Source organism: Sprattus sprattus (genome assembly GCF_963457725.1).
Source record: "Sprattus sprattus genome assembly, chromosome: 4".
Classification (NCBI taxonomy): Eukaryota; Metazoa; Chordata; class Actinopteri; order Clupeiformes; family Clupeidae; genus Sprattus; species Sprattus sprattus.
In genome coordinates this window covers 23,979,944-23,992,887 of record NC_137923.1, presented here as the reverse complement: position 1 = coordinate 23,992,887, position 12,944 = coordinate 23,979,944, and the positions used below count along the sequence as shown (strand labels likewise).

At 45.4% G+C, this 12,944-nt stretch overlaps 1 protein-coding gene across 1 annotated transcript in view; it reads right to left on the bottom strand.

Annotated features, from left to right (window-relative positions):
- LOC308364154 (protein WWC2-like) overlaps positions 1-12,944 on the bottom strand; it is a 45,684-nt gene that overhangs the window by 24,033 nt on the left and 8,707 nt on the right. Inside the window, exon 2 of the mRNA XM_080837171.1 lies at positions 4,468-4,577. Within this exon, the coding sequence (XP_080693297.1) occupies positions 4,468-4,577 (110 nt within the window). The remainder of the gene's footprint in view (positions 1-4,467; positions 4,578-12,944) is intronic.

The window sequence follows — 12,944 nt, the reverse complement described above, 5'->3', positions numbered from 1 at the left end:
CCTCCCCCCTTTCACCTTCTCCCTACTGCACTCTCACTTCCCCCACCTCTCCTCAACACTCAAGGGAGTAAATTTGATCTCCATACCTCTCCCTGAAAAGCACCCTTTACGAACATTTCTCTCTCCAACTCTATTGTTTTACGCCCCCTTGTCTCTTTGCACCGATTCGTGTGTGTCCCCAAGGCAGGAGGAGTGGTGTGGCCTTTTAGACTCTATAGCTGCCTTCATGAGAGGCCTGCTGCAGACCGCATGCATGCCCAAGAGCATAACCACAACAGACCAAATGCCTGGCATGTGTACAAGAAACCGCACAAAACCTACTTTGCTGCAGACTAACTGCAGTTACTGAACCCCAAGAAGCACACACACACACACACACACTAGAGATGCGCGGATGGGCCATTATTTCATCCGCAACCGCATCACAAAACGCATGATCCGTCCGCTACACATCCGCACCAATTTTTTTGACCAATTTTCAAAACCGCACCCGCCCGCCATCCCCCTGTTGTTTTTAGGTATAGGCGCTGCTGACACGAGGCTAGAAAGTTCTTGCCTGTTCTTGAAAGGAGACTGATCCAATGCCGCAAAGATATTTAAAGGATAAAGCCCCTAGTATGAAAGCCTATTGGCTATGTTGTAGCCTATCCCCAGAATATTATCAGTGAAGTGACGTCTGTCTCCGATCGATGCACAGGGAGAAACTTTAAAATAGCCAAGCACATCGGCAAACCTGACCTTACCATAGGCTAGTAGGCCTAAACTCTTTTATCATTGTAATAAAACGCAATTTGGTACACCATTTTAATATGGTAATATAGCCTTGTTTTTAGTTTAGAAGGAAACGCAGAGTCTGTTAGCCAATTCCGAAATGTCACCGCATTGTAGGCTTTATACTGTAACAACCCCAACACTTGCCTGCTTGCCTTGCAAATCAAAGTTTTCCGACTATTTTTCTTACCTTCTTTCTTAGCTGGTTATGTTACTGAGCTAGAAGTGTAACTTGTTCTGAACATCTCGCGCTGCCAATGCCCAATGTCACTTCTGAGTCAAATCACTCCATCATCTCTTTGAAATTCCTTATTCCACGAGTGGTAGGCTACAATGACTGGCTGTTTTAAAATATAACTAATAGCCTAACGAAACAAAATAACCCAGGCAGTTTCATCTACGACACGTTAAGGCTTCTTCCAATACTGACAGCTGACTCATAGCTTGCAGGTTTGCGGCGTTGCAAAGAGACGCGACATGATAGGGATCGTCACTTAATTTGAACTTTTTTGCTTCCTTTGTTTGCTTTGTATGCATACACGGAACTCAATTTACTTACACGGAACCCAATTTACTGCCTGAAAATTTGATTATTTAAAAATGTGCTTGGATGTAGGTAACGACATTTAACAATGTGTAGATATTTTGAATTTCGTTGGGTAAACCGCCACCCGCCCGAATTTAATTAAAATATTATTTTTTGTCACGTCACCCGCCCAATCCGCGGTTTAAACGCGGAGTCCGCGGGTGCAACCGCCAACCGCGCATCTCTAACGCACACACCACCCTGGCGTACACACAAGCACACCTTCTCAGGTGACCTTTGCGTAACCTATCAGATATGAAGCACTTGTTAGAGAACAACAGAGGCTGCGGACTCAATGCATGAGAGTTTTTAAAATCCATCCTAAACCAACACATTGATCCCTGCCACTCTCTCTGATCCCTACTCTGGCCCGGGACAGATGACTATGTGCCATGCACTCTGTAAAAGGTGTCAGCATGTCACCGACTTTTCTGCACCCTCATTCGCTACCTTGTTAAACAGCTCACTTGAGGAGGGTTGGTATTGGTAGCCGGTGTGACTTTCCTGTGATATGCGCATGTGTCTATATAAAGCAGAATGTCCTTTGGCACTCCAACCTCCTCATGAACACAAATCTGTTTCGGCTGAGATGCGTTCCTCCGGTGTGATGTGATGTGATGTGGGGGACAAAACCATGCCTCCTCTGGGTTCTGAGTCTCATCTGCTGGCTGTGTTCTGTGTTTGTGCCTAGTTTTTTTTTATCAGCAGTAGGGATGGGTGGAACACAGAATTCTGACAGACGGTCAGAAGCCCTCAAACTACAAAATCCACAGACATTTAATTAAATAATGGGTGATTTCTTGATAGCTGTTCCTAGGAAAATAAAAGAAGTTACTATATTGGATGGACTGAAATTATGGTACAATGAGAAGCCAGAGCGCTCTTGAGCTGACCAGGTGCAGTGGGCTATATTATAAAATTTGTGGGCCAGAATTATTTTTTTTCCCCCAAGAAAAATTTTTTTGCACTCACTCCCTCGCCTGCAGACCCATAGCTATGGCACTCTGACACGCACATCAAAACCATCGCTGCAGTTAAATGAGAATGCTCAAAAAGCCCTCAGCAAATACTCAAAAAATCCAATCAAATCCTAGGAAGTGTGCCTGCTGTCTTCAGATCTTCCCTTGCTGCCTGTTTACTTACAAGTCCCACTCAAACAAGCAAACAAACAAACAAACAAGCCAGCCATACACACCAAGAAACAGCAGTTCGATGTATGTTATGGACATGGTGGTAATTCATACAATTCAAAAAATAAAAGCAATCCCACTCTCACTCTGGGGGACCTCAGTGGTACAGCATCAACCAGTGACAGCCCGAGGCAGAGTCAACAATCCACCCCGACACGAAGCCCTGTGGGCCAGCCTAGGCTCCAGGGGCATGACACTACCTGCTTCACTCTGGGAGATCACCTAAGACTGGTACAAGAGGAGAGCCATTCACACAACCGAGTGCAATAGAGCTCTGATGTAGAGGAGAGGGACGTAGGGGAGAGTGGGTTTACTACAACAACTTCAGGCCCCAGCTTGAACAGACACCCCAGGGGACATCCTCTATGCATGCCCGTGAGATCAGAAGAGAGAGGACTAGGAAGCCTGGAGCTGGAACAGGCCACTAGTGGCACAGGGCACACAGAAAAGGCATATCCTCTCTCTGCGTGCACACTCCCTCTCCTGCTCTCTGTCGCACTCTCACACACAAACACAAAGTCACACACAAACACAAAGTCACACACACAAACATGCACGCACGCACGCACGCACGCACATGTCTAAAAATATGTCTGTGCCTGTCACTCTAATGACAAGGATTGTCAACAAGCAACCAGCTACTTCAAATGAACCATCATAAATAAATGGATGAAGACCACCTGGAAATGACGATGCACAGAACTGTCAATCAGGAATCTATGCTGCCACCACAGGAGAGGAAAAATAACTCAAGAGGCAGTATTACTTTTGTGTGTATGTGCATGCATGTATGCATGCATGCGTTGCGATCTGTTTGTTTTTTTGAGGCAAGAAAACGGGCTGGCTTATGACCGTAGCACAGTAAACTACAAGCACAGAAGAAAGTTTTCCAAGGAAACTGGGAGGTAGGTGATAACATAAACAGGCATATTTTTCTTCTGCAAAATGTCTACACTGACCCAAAGTTTCACCAACTTTCAATTCATCATCCCTCCGGCTCAATACTTTACCTTATAAGGTGATCAATAAAGGTTTAGGCAAGCCGGTAGACACCTGCGTTAACAAATGGAAAAAGTAATGCAAATAGTCTTGACTTTCTCACCAACCATTCATCAGTCCTATGAGAAATCAATAACTTTACTTTATGGTGCACCCTTCTGAACTCAGCATGCGTATGGATTGGGACGACGTATATGCCGATAGTACCAAAGTCTGGCGCAGACTCTAAATAGAGCACGACATGCAGAGATGAATGGCTGCTGGAAAGAGTCGGGGGGGGGGGAGCAGCTCTGAGCTTTCCAGCAACAATATCCCTCCATTACTTTAAAAACTAACCTCAAATTATACATACTACACACAAGTCATGACTTGGCTTAGGGTATGTCAGACCAATACAAATGTAAACATGCAATTTCATTTGGCGTGATCCAGTCAACTGCTTAAACTTAAAGGAAATGTAATTTTTTTTTTTTATGAAGCCCAATAGTTTACCAATAGTTGCAGTTACACCACACTGACTGTAAAGCTGCCAATCCATTAGAAGTCTGAATTAAGAAAAAGTTTATTTTCACTTCTCCATTCAATAGACCTGAAAAGAATGTGGGTCTGATACAATTTTAGAGGCAATAATTAAGAATGCAAAAAAACTGTGATAAATCATGGCATTGATTTACCCATTTCTGAGGATCAGGTTAAGACCGTGGGTACTCTGTAATCACTGTGGTTTTCGGCTGTGTCACTCACTTTCTATCCGATGACCCTCCATTCACCCCAGCCACACTGACTCTCTGAGATCTCTGAGATGAAGGGCTGATACAGAGGGGCTTCCCCCTCTGCTGCTGGCGGATAAGGGGAGGCCTGAGCCCATTAGAGGACACCTGTGCTGTGTGGCGGAGGCCCCAGGCCACGCGCCGTACTTACTCTTGATGTGGTCGATGTAGAAGGTGCCCACCTGGGGGTCATACGACGCCTCCCACCCCCAGGGCAACTCATCACCCACGCAGTCGGAGAATGACAGGGGCTTCGTTTGCCTGAGAGAGAGAGAGCGAGAGAGAGCGAGAAAGAGAGAAGATGTTTTAATTAATGCGTTTCTCTCAATGTTGCATGGTTGCACTCACTCCTTTGCCAACACCCCATTTAGTTCAGAGTCTGAAGATGACTTAAGACTGATGACCATGCTGAAGAAGCCAAGACAGAGTGAGAAATAAGAATGAGAGATTTAATACAGGAACAGAGGGGGGGAGAGAGAGAGAGAAATGAGAGACTCATAAAAACATACTGCAGTCAAAATGATCCAATAAGAAGCGCCATCTGGAGGATTAAAACCTAATCTACTAATACGTTTCATATTTCAGTCTCACATTCTAAACTTCTTTTTTTTGCACCAAATACATGTCTGGCTAGGAAACAAACGCTACCACCAGCAACAACATCAACAACAACAACATTCCTCAGCTCCTCCAGTGTGGCTAAAGTCTACAGTTGGAGTTATGCGGTACCAGGCAGGAGTGCAAGTGTGTGAGAGAGAGAGAGAGTGACTGAGTGAAGGGTGGGGTGGGAACAACCCATGAAAACAGAGATGAACAAGAGAGCACCAGAGAAAAGGACTCATCTCGCTGCACAGCTGGTTCTAGGGAACGTTCAATCAAACTTCATCTAATCAGCACCTCAGAGCTCCATCCATAGAGCTGTCTGGATAACCGTCCTCATAGCACTGCCCTGAACACACACACAACTAACCCCAGACCAGGATGAAAGGGTTACCTGGAAACTATAACCACCAACTTCAAAGCTTAGGCTAACGGTTCAAGTTGTGACCATGTTTAACTGCCATTCTGAGGACGAGCTGTCAGATAGGCTACTTTATGGTCCAAAGTCATGAGATTCAAGTACTCCATGATAGGCCAAATCCAAAAGGTCCACAAACTACAGCAGATCTCCACTAGGCCATCAATAACCACAAGGTAAGAAGTCCTGCAGAGCCATGATGATTCAATGTATACTCTCTCTTCCTCGCTATCTCCCCCTCGCACACACGTATGCAGTTTTATTGCCCCCTGACAGCTAATTGCTGGCTAACACAAAGAGATTGTGTGTGTCGGGCTGAGGTTGAGATAAGATACAAATGCCTTTTGATGCCATCCGGCTATCTACGTCACCAATCACTCTGGAGCGGCGTGTGCCAGTTTGTGTGTTTGTGTGATTTTCATTGTGTGTGTGCTTCTGTATCGATAAGATAAATGCAAAATAGAGGGGGGGGGGGGGGGGGGGGGGGGTTGATAACATGGGTCAGAACATAAATAATGTTGATATGTAGACCCTCCAAATACAAAAACAAAATATAGCTGCAAGCAGCGATGGCGGTTTCCTCCTCCAAACCTTGCGAACTAGGGAAAAATGTAATTTTGTGACAATTTGTCACTGTATAGAAAAATCCATGCTGCAGACTTGCCAATGGGATATTACATTTCAAATCCAACCTTTACAATGCTTTTGCCCTGAAGTTTAGACTGAGTGGAGGTTGTGTGTGTGCGCTTACCCTGTGTGTCTGTGAGAATGTATGTGTGTGACACCAAGCTGTATGTCTGTGAGAATGTGTGTGTGATTAGGGCGTGCGCGTGTGTTAAGGGGAGACTGAGTGTGTGAGATTTAGGAGCCGCGCGGATGAGGAGACAGAGACATTCTATAGAGAACCACCCTAGCAAGTAGTCAAGCATGCATGTTTCAAATATTCACCAAAAATCTACTTTTCATCTTACAGTCAACTTTTTTTCAGATTTGTGTACTAAACACTCTCAAGTGTCTTCAAATGAACTTGTGATTGAATCAGAGTTTCACTTTTTGACCTGCAGATGTGTAAAGCATTATTTTAGCATTAACAATGTATCCAATTTGCTTTATATCAATCATTTTTCAAGATATGAAGTTGCCTTTGCACATGGGAACATGTTGTAGTGTCTTCCAAGTGACATACCAGTTTGGTGTTGATATCTCAAAGATTAGCTGAGATATGACTTCACTTCCTGTTTGGCTGCTTTTCTGCTGAATTTGAGTGGCTGTACCGGACAAACCATATGGTAACCTTTTGTGAAATTTGGCACAATTGACCTATCGCTAAGCCCTGCCCCCCATTGTGACAGCTGCTAAATCGGACACTTTATCAGAGCTGACTAGAGTTTACAATGGCAGCTATCAGTGACAAAACTATATCCTAAGAGGCTCTAGACAACTTTTGGAGACAAAAGGACCTGATTTCGCCTAGAAGGCTTCAAAAGGGACTTAATTATGCAATGGAGGGATATGTATACAATTTAAAACTCGATATGGTGGATAACAAGCTTAAATTTGAGGCGAGAATTTACAGAGCTCAATGCAAGAGGGAGAAGCCTAACTCACGGTCATCGCGATTGCAGATAAATACATAAATACCAGCATTGTTCATGCACCGCATGGGAAAGATACAATAAATTCACAGTCAGTTAATTTAACTAATCTGGAAGGCACCGAGATGTACACCTACCTTTATTAACTAGCAGGAACCTGCCCCTGACAGGACAGTGTCCAAACCATGGCTATGGTCCTAACTGTTTAGCTTGTTAATGTAACCTTCTTAATTACCGGCATGCGTGTGTTTCGTTCACGTTGTCATGTTAATCCATTATTAAACCTATCGTTTGTTTAATAAACTGTCCCATAACTGACAAAGTTACGCTAGCGCAGCTATTGAATCATTAACGTTAGCTAATTTGAACCAGAGATAACTTGCCTAAGCCTAGCATAACATCAGTGGTGAAAGTAAGCAGGTACTGTGAATAATGAGTAGGCCTATGCCTTTTATCATGTAGGCTTAGTTGATTGCTTTAGCAATGGGAAATTCTAACAAGAGTATGGCAGCTAATGAACGTAGCGTAGCGTTCACTGTGCGGTCTGTCACACAGCTTAATCCACCCACCGGAGATATTTTGGACCGTTCTTGTTTTCGTTTAGGAAATGAGATACAATATACCCCATTGCCTATCTTCTCACGATAACTCGTATCAGTGTTGTATCTATCCCATGCACATCGTTTGGCCATTTATGTTGAAACTACATTACCACAATTAGCCTACACACTTGTTTTTGTCCCGTTGTGGCTTGGGGAAAGGGATGAAATATACCCCATTCTGCAGACTATCGGGATACCTACGGTCGGTGTTACGTGTACCCCAAGCACATCGTTTGACCATGTTTTTTTTTTTTTCATAAGCAACATCAATCGATCATTAAATTATTGAAAAAGGTCTCCTCCCTGTTGTTTTCAATGGAGTTATCGGAGCCGATGTCCGAGTCCAGTTCAGGCTGGAATGTCATTGGTTCATCTGCGTTCTAAGGGCGGCGCTTAGCGACAGGTCAATTATTAAGGACAGACCCTTCTTTATTCATACGAGGTTTCATGTCTCTCATTATACCACTCTAGCGCCACCAACGGGTCAAAGTTGGACTTGTGTTAACACACGCAACTTTTGAACCGCATGACCGATTTTCAAAAATGAGGTGCCATTGGATTCCCTGGATCAAGACGAATTAAACACACCATGTGGCGTAAATTTCACTCAAATATTTGCTGACATATGACCTCACTTCCTGTTTGGCCGCTTTTCTGCTGAATTTGAGTGGCTGTACCGGACAAACGGTTGTGAGGATCAAAATTCTATATCATAACTTTTGTGAGGCTAGGTCTGAAGATCATCTCTGGTGATTTTGAAGAAGATTTGCCAAAAAATGTAGGAGGAGTAGGCTTTCAAAGGTTTTTGACAAAACCGGAAATAGCGGAAAATCTATATAACCGGAAATTGACGCCATGGGGTGGGATTAATTCGTCTTGATCCAGGGAATCCAATGGTGCCATCATTTTTGAAAATTGGTCACACGGTTCAAAAGTTGCGTGTGTTACAAAAGTCCAATTTTGACCTGTTGGTGGCGCTAGAGTGGTCTAATGAGAGCCATGAAACTTGGTGTGAATGAAGAAGGGACTGTCCTTAATGAGTGTGCCAAATTTCACAAAAAGTTACCATATGGTTCTAGGGGCTGCCATTGACTCCCATGGTACAAGAATAATAATAATACCTACGATAACAATAGGTTACCTCCTACCCGAGGAAACCTAACAATGAGGCACCACAAATCTACCTGGGCTACATCTATTTTCTTTGAGGAGCAATGTAGTTGGCCTAAGCAAAAGAGACTTGCCAAGATGCAATGAGAATGGGAATGTCCATGACGCTAGAACGCATGCGTATGCGCACTACAGTTTATATAATGGTATAACCATGAGTGCTGATTATTGTTTAGAGTGTGTGTGTGTGTGTGTGTGTGTGTGGTCTGCATTCTGATTAATAAAGAGATGAAAAGTAAAGCCGGACACCTCTGGAATACAGAGCCTGCCACCCATTATGGTGACTCATTACGGACAGTAGCCTAGGTTGCTTAATTTAATGAATATAGGGCAAACTAGGCTGTTGGAGACATCCCAGAGATGTGTATGGTTGAGTAGTGTCTTCCCTCTGATGCAGTGCACTGGCAGGGCCTCAGAGGAGACACTGCAGCTTCCATGCCCCCCCCTCCACACCCTCCTCTACCCTCCACACACATGCCCCCCACCCTCCAGTCTCCATGGGCACAGTGCAGCCTTGTTTGAGTCCAGGGCCCCCCTGTAACCTCTCTCTTTCTCTCCCTCCTTCAGTGTCCCTCTCCCCACAATGTCTTTCACACCCGCCCAGATGCCAGTGGCTTTCAAAAGCCACGATTTACATCACTCCTTTTATATCAGCCTCGCTTTCTTCTTCTTCAAGTTCTTTTTTTCATTCTGCCACCACTGCCAAAACAAAAAGCGGGGGGGGGGGGGGGGGCTGTCTTTTGTGTCAGTGGCGTACTTATACAAATTTGCCCTAATTAAATGGGTTAAGCTCCATTAAACAGTGAAAGTAAAAGAATGCAGAGAGAACTCGGTCTGGAATTTTATCTATGTGGTGATTTTTTTCTCCCTGTCCAAACCCAGCCACCCCACCCCACACACCTACTTTTTTTTTTTAAATAAACAGCTTTGGCTGGGGCTCAGGGTGTCTCGGTTAAGGACTATAAATTCCCCTTTTCTTGAGTCCCCAGACAGCAGAGCCCAGGAATGCAGAGGGCCTGACATAGCCTGCTATTCTCCCCGCCTCACACTGCTCACTGAGATCTGGGGCATTCAGGGAATATGAGGGAGGGAGAATGAGAGAGAGAAAGAGAGCGAGAGAGAGAGAGAGAGCAAGAGCGAGCAAGAGCAAGAGGGACAGAGAGAGAGAGAGCAAGAGAGAAAGCAAGAGAGAGAAAGGACAGGAAAGGAAAGGAAAAGGAGAAGAGGAAAGGAAAGGAAAAGGAGAAGAGAATAGGAGAAAAGTAATAGGATAGTGCAACTGAGTGGCAGAAAAGAAAAAGAGATAGAAGGGAGGAGAGGAAAGAAAGAGAAACAGAGAAAGAGAAATTAAAAAGGAGGAGCAAGAAGGGGAAAAAGGAAAAAAAGGCTCCTGCCACTGGTCAGGGTTTCCTCTGCTTCAGTGCACAGGTCGACACTGGTTGCTATGGGGATGTGAGGGGATGGAGTGTGTGGGAGAAACATGAGGAAGTGTTTGGCTGCATGCAGAGGGGCAGTCTGAGCCAAAAGCCCTCTATCCAGGCCCCACTGTACAGTGCACGCATACACTCTCACACACACACACACACACTTTACACTGTGTGGCAGAGTTCATGCTCTCTGAACACTGAATGCACAGAGACACTTACTTTACAATAAAGCCATATGATCTGAACAGCACAGAGCATTCCTGGAATGCAGCATCACACTAGCAGCAAACAGACATCTGAGTCCTTGTATCCCGTGACACAGCACAGTCTTTCTGATGTCACTGCCTGCACGACTACTCCACTCTGCATAGTGAATTAGGCCTGAGTCATATGAGACGCAGCCCTAATGCATTACACACACACACACCACACACAGAGACACACACACACACAGACACACACACACACACACACACACACACATCTTCCTCCCCTCAAACACGTCCTTTCCTGCACAAACCTTGCGACGAGTTGCCATAGTAAGATTACACACTGCAATCAGGCAGCAATAACAAATCCGAGAGGAGCGTGCTTGCGTGCGTGCGTGCGTGCAGAGAGCTGGGGCGTGTGCACAAAGCAGGGCTAACCCAAGCCTCTTATCTGCCAAGGCTATCTTTATTACCGTTTTGTTCTGCTCCGTGTACTCCCACACAACACAATACTGCCCAAACCTGGCTGCTTTTTTCCTGGCTGCCAAACAACACAAGTTGAGGTACTTAGGACTGCAAACAAACGTTGGCATTTCTGAACGAGGGCCAAGTGCCGTTTGAATGGCCCCAACTTCTTCTTCGCTCCACTGGCCATGCAATGCAGGTGCCAGTCCCTCCCTCTCTACTCCCCTCTCTTTCCCTCCAACACACACATGAACTGGCACCCCCCTCCCCCCCCACACACACACAAATATAAACATCAACGCAGACATATTCAAACCTACAAACGCTCTCACCTACATTTTCAGACATATTCTACACACAGCCTGCCTCTCTCTCTCACACACACACACACACACACACACACACAGCTGCCTGTCGAGTGACCCCTATAATCAGTCTTGGAGTCCCCGGCCCTCTTGTGGAGCATGCGGGACGAGCCGGAAGAGCAGGCCTCACTCCAAAGTGCATTATTGACCCTGACAAGTTTGCCAGCCTGGCACGGGGCTGGGCGTGATCACATGGTGGCGACCTCACAATCTGGAGAGGGCAGACAAAACACTGGAGCTGCAGGGAGGTGCTGAGACACAAGGATGCTCCTGGACGAGGTGCAAAGGTAAAGGATTGGGGATAGGGAGAGAGGCCTGGAAATAACCAGTGCACACAAACCAACATCAAAATGCATGCCTCTCTCTGGTCAGATAACAGAGCGGGGCTCTGTGCTTACTCGTTTCCGAGGAGTACTTGTGTGCCCGTGTAAAACAAGTTTAGGCCTACACTCAACCAACCAAAGTCGCATTATGTTGCCCCAGTGTGTGTGCTGGCATTCAGGTAGAAGAGGCATGACTTTTAACATAGCGTATAAGGCTGCATTTGAGACCACTTGAACCCCCCCCCCCCCCCATTCCGTGTTCATGCCATTCATACAGAACGGCGAGGCGGAATAAAAGCACAACAGGCGGTATAAAATGGACTACAGCAACAGAGAGACCTGGCTCCATGGTTGTAGGGTGACAAAGTTAACTGCGCCTGTGAACCAGGTATAAGCTGGTTTGTGCACAGCACAGTACAGCAGAGGATTTGAAGCTGTTGGAAATGTTACTGCAGGGGCGTTGTTTGCCTAGATAACCACAGGTCTCTCTGTTTCAGTAGTCCATTTTGCCTGCTTAAGGTGGGAATGTTGTGGTTTTATTCCGCCTCGCCTTTCTGTATAAATGGCATGAACACGGAATGGGGGTAGTCACAGAGCCGGATCGACAAATTCTTACACATGAGAAGCAATTCGGCTAGTTAAATTGATTCACGTGATCGGAGAAGATAACAAGCCCAGTCAGAACAGACACGCACAGCAGGAATACAGAGCATTCAAGAAACACTGCCTCTGGACACCAAAGCGGAAGCGAAAACCTTTGCAACTGAAAAACTTCCAAACGCCTACATACTATAGTCATACATTTCAGCCTAGGTGCTGAGAGCCTCAGCCATTATCAGTCAGCTGGGGTGACACAGGGGCCGGGGCTCTCGCTCTTGCTGATACAGGAGTGAGCGCATAACACAGGAATGAGGAAGCAACACTGAGGAGATATTAGGAAGCTGCAACCTCTGCGCTTCGCTTACACTTATGCTTACGAGTCATATTCAACAACCTTTGTGAGGCATCTTAAAGCTCTACAGTCTTCGAAAAGCATGAATCACAATCAGCTGTCTGGACGTTTGGTGATCAGGGTTCTCACGCTTACCTTGAAAAAAATTTCCATACTACCTCCTGATTTTCCATATTAAGTGATGATCTATAGGCCCCTGAAGCTTTCCCCCCCATCCGCGCCCCCCTCCCCTCACACAACCCCCTAGGACACCTGACTACTTACTTGATTTTAAGATGTGCCAAACAAGTCTACCTTGTAAATGCTTAGAGATTTTGTCTTATTGATCATATCAATGCATGAAATAATGCAACAAGCTGTAGTAGACTGCTTACTAACTGACGTTGATAAACTCAGGTTTCCCACACAGTTAAAACACAGCTACTTACATTTGAGAATAAACTTGCATAAGACGTTTCACTGAAGATGTCAAGGCTCCCGTGTTGGCTGGGAAATGCATGTA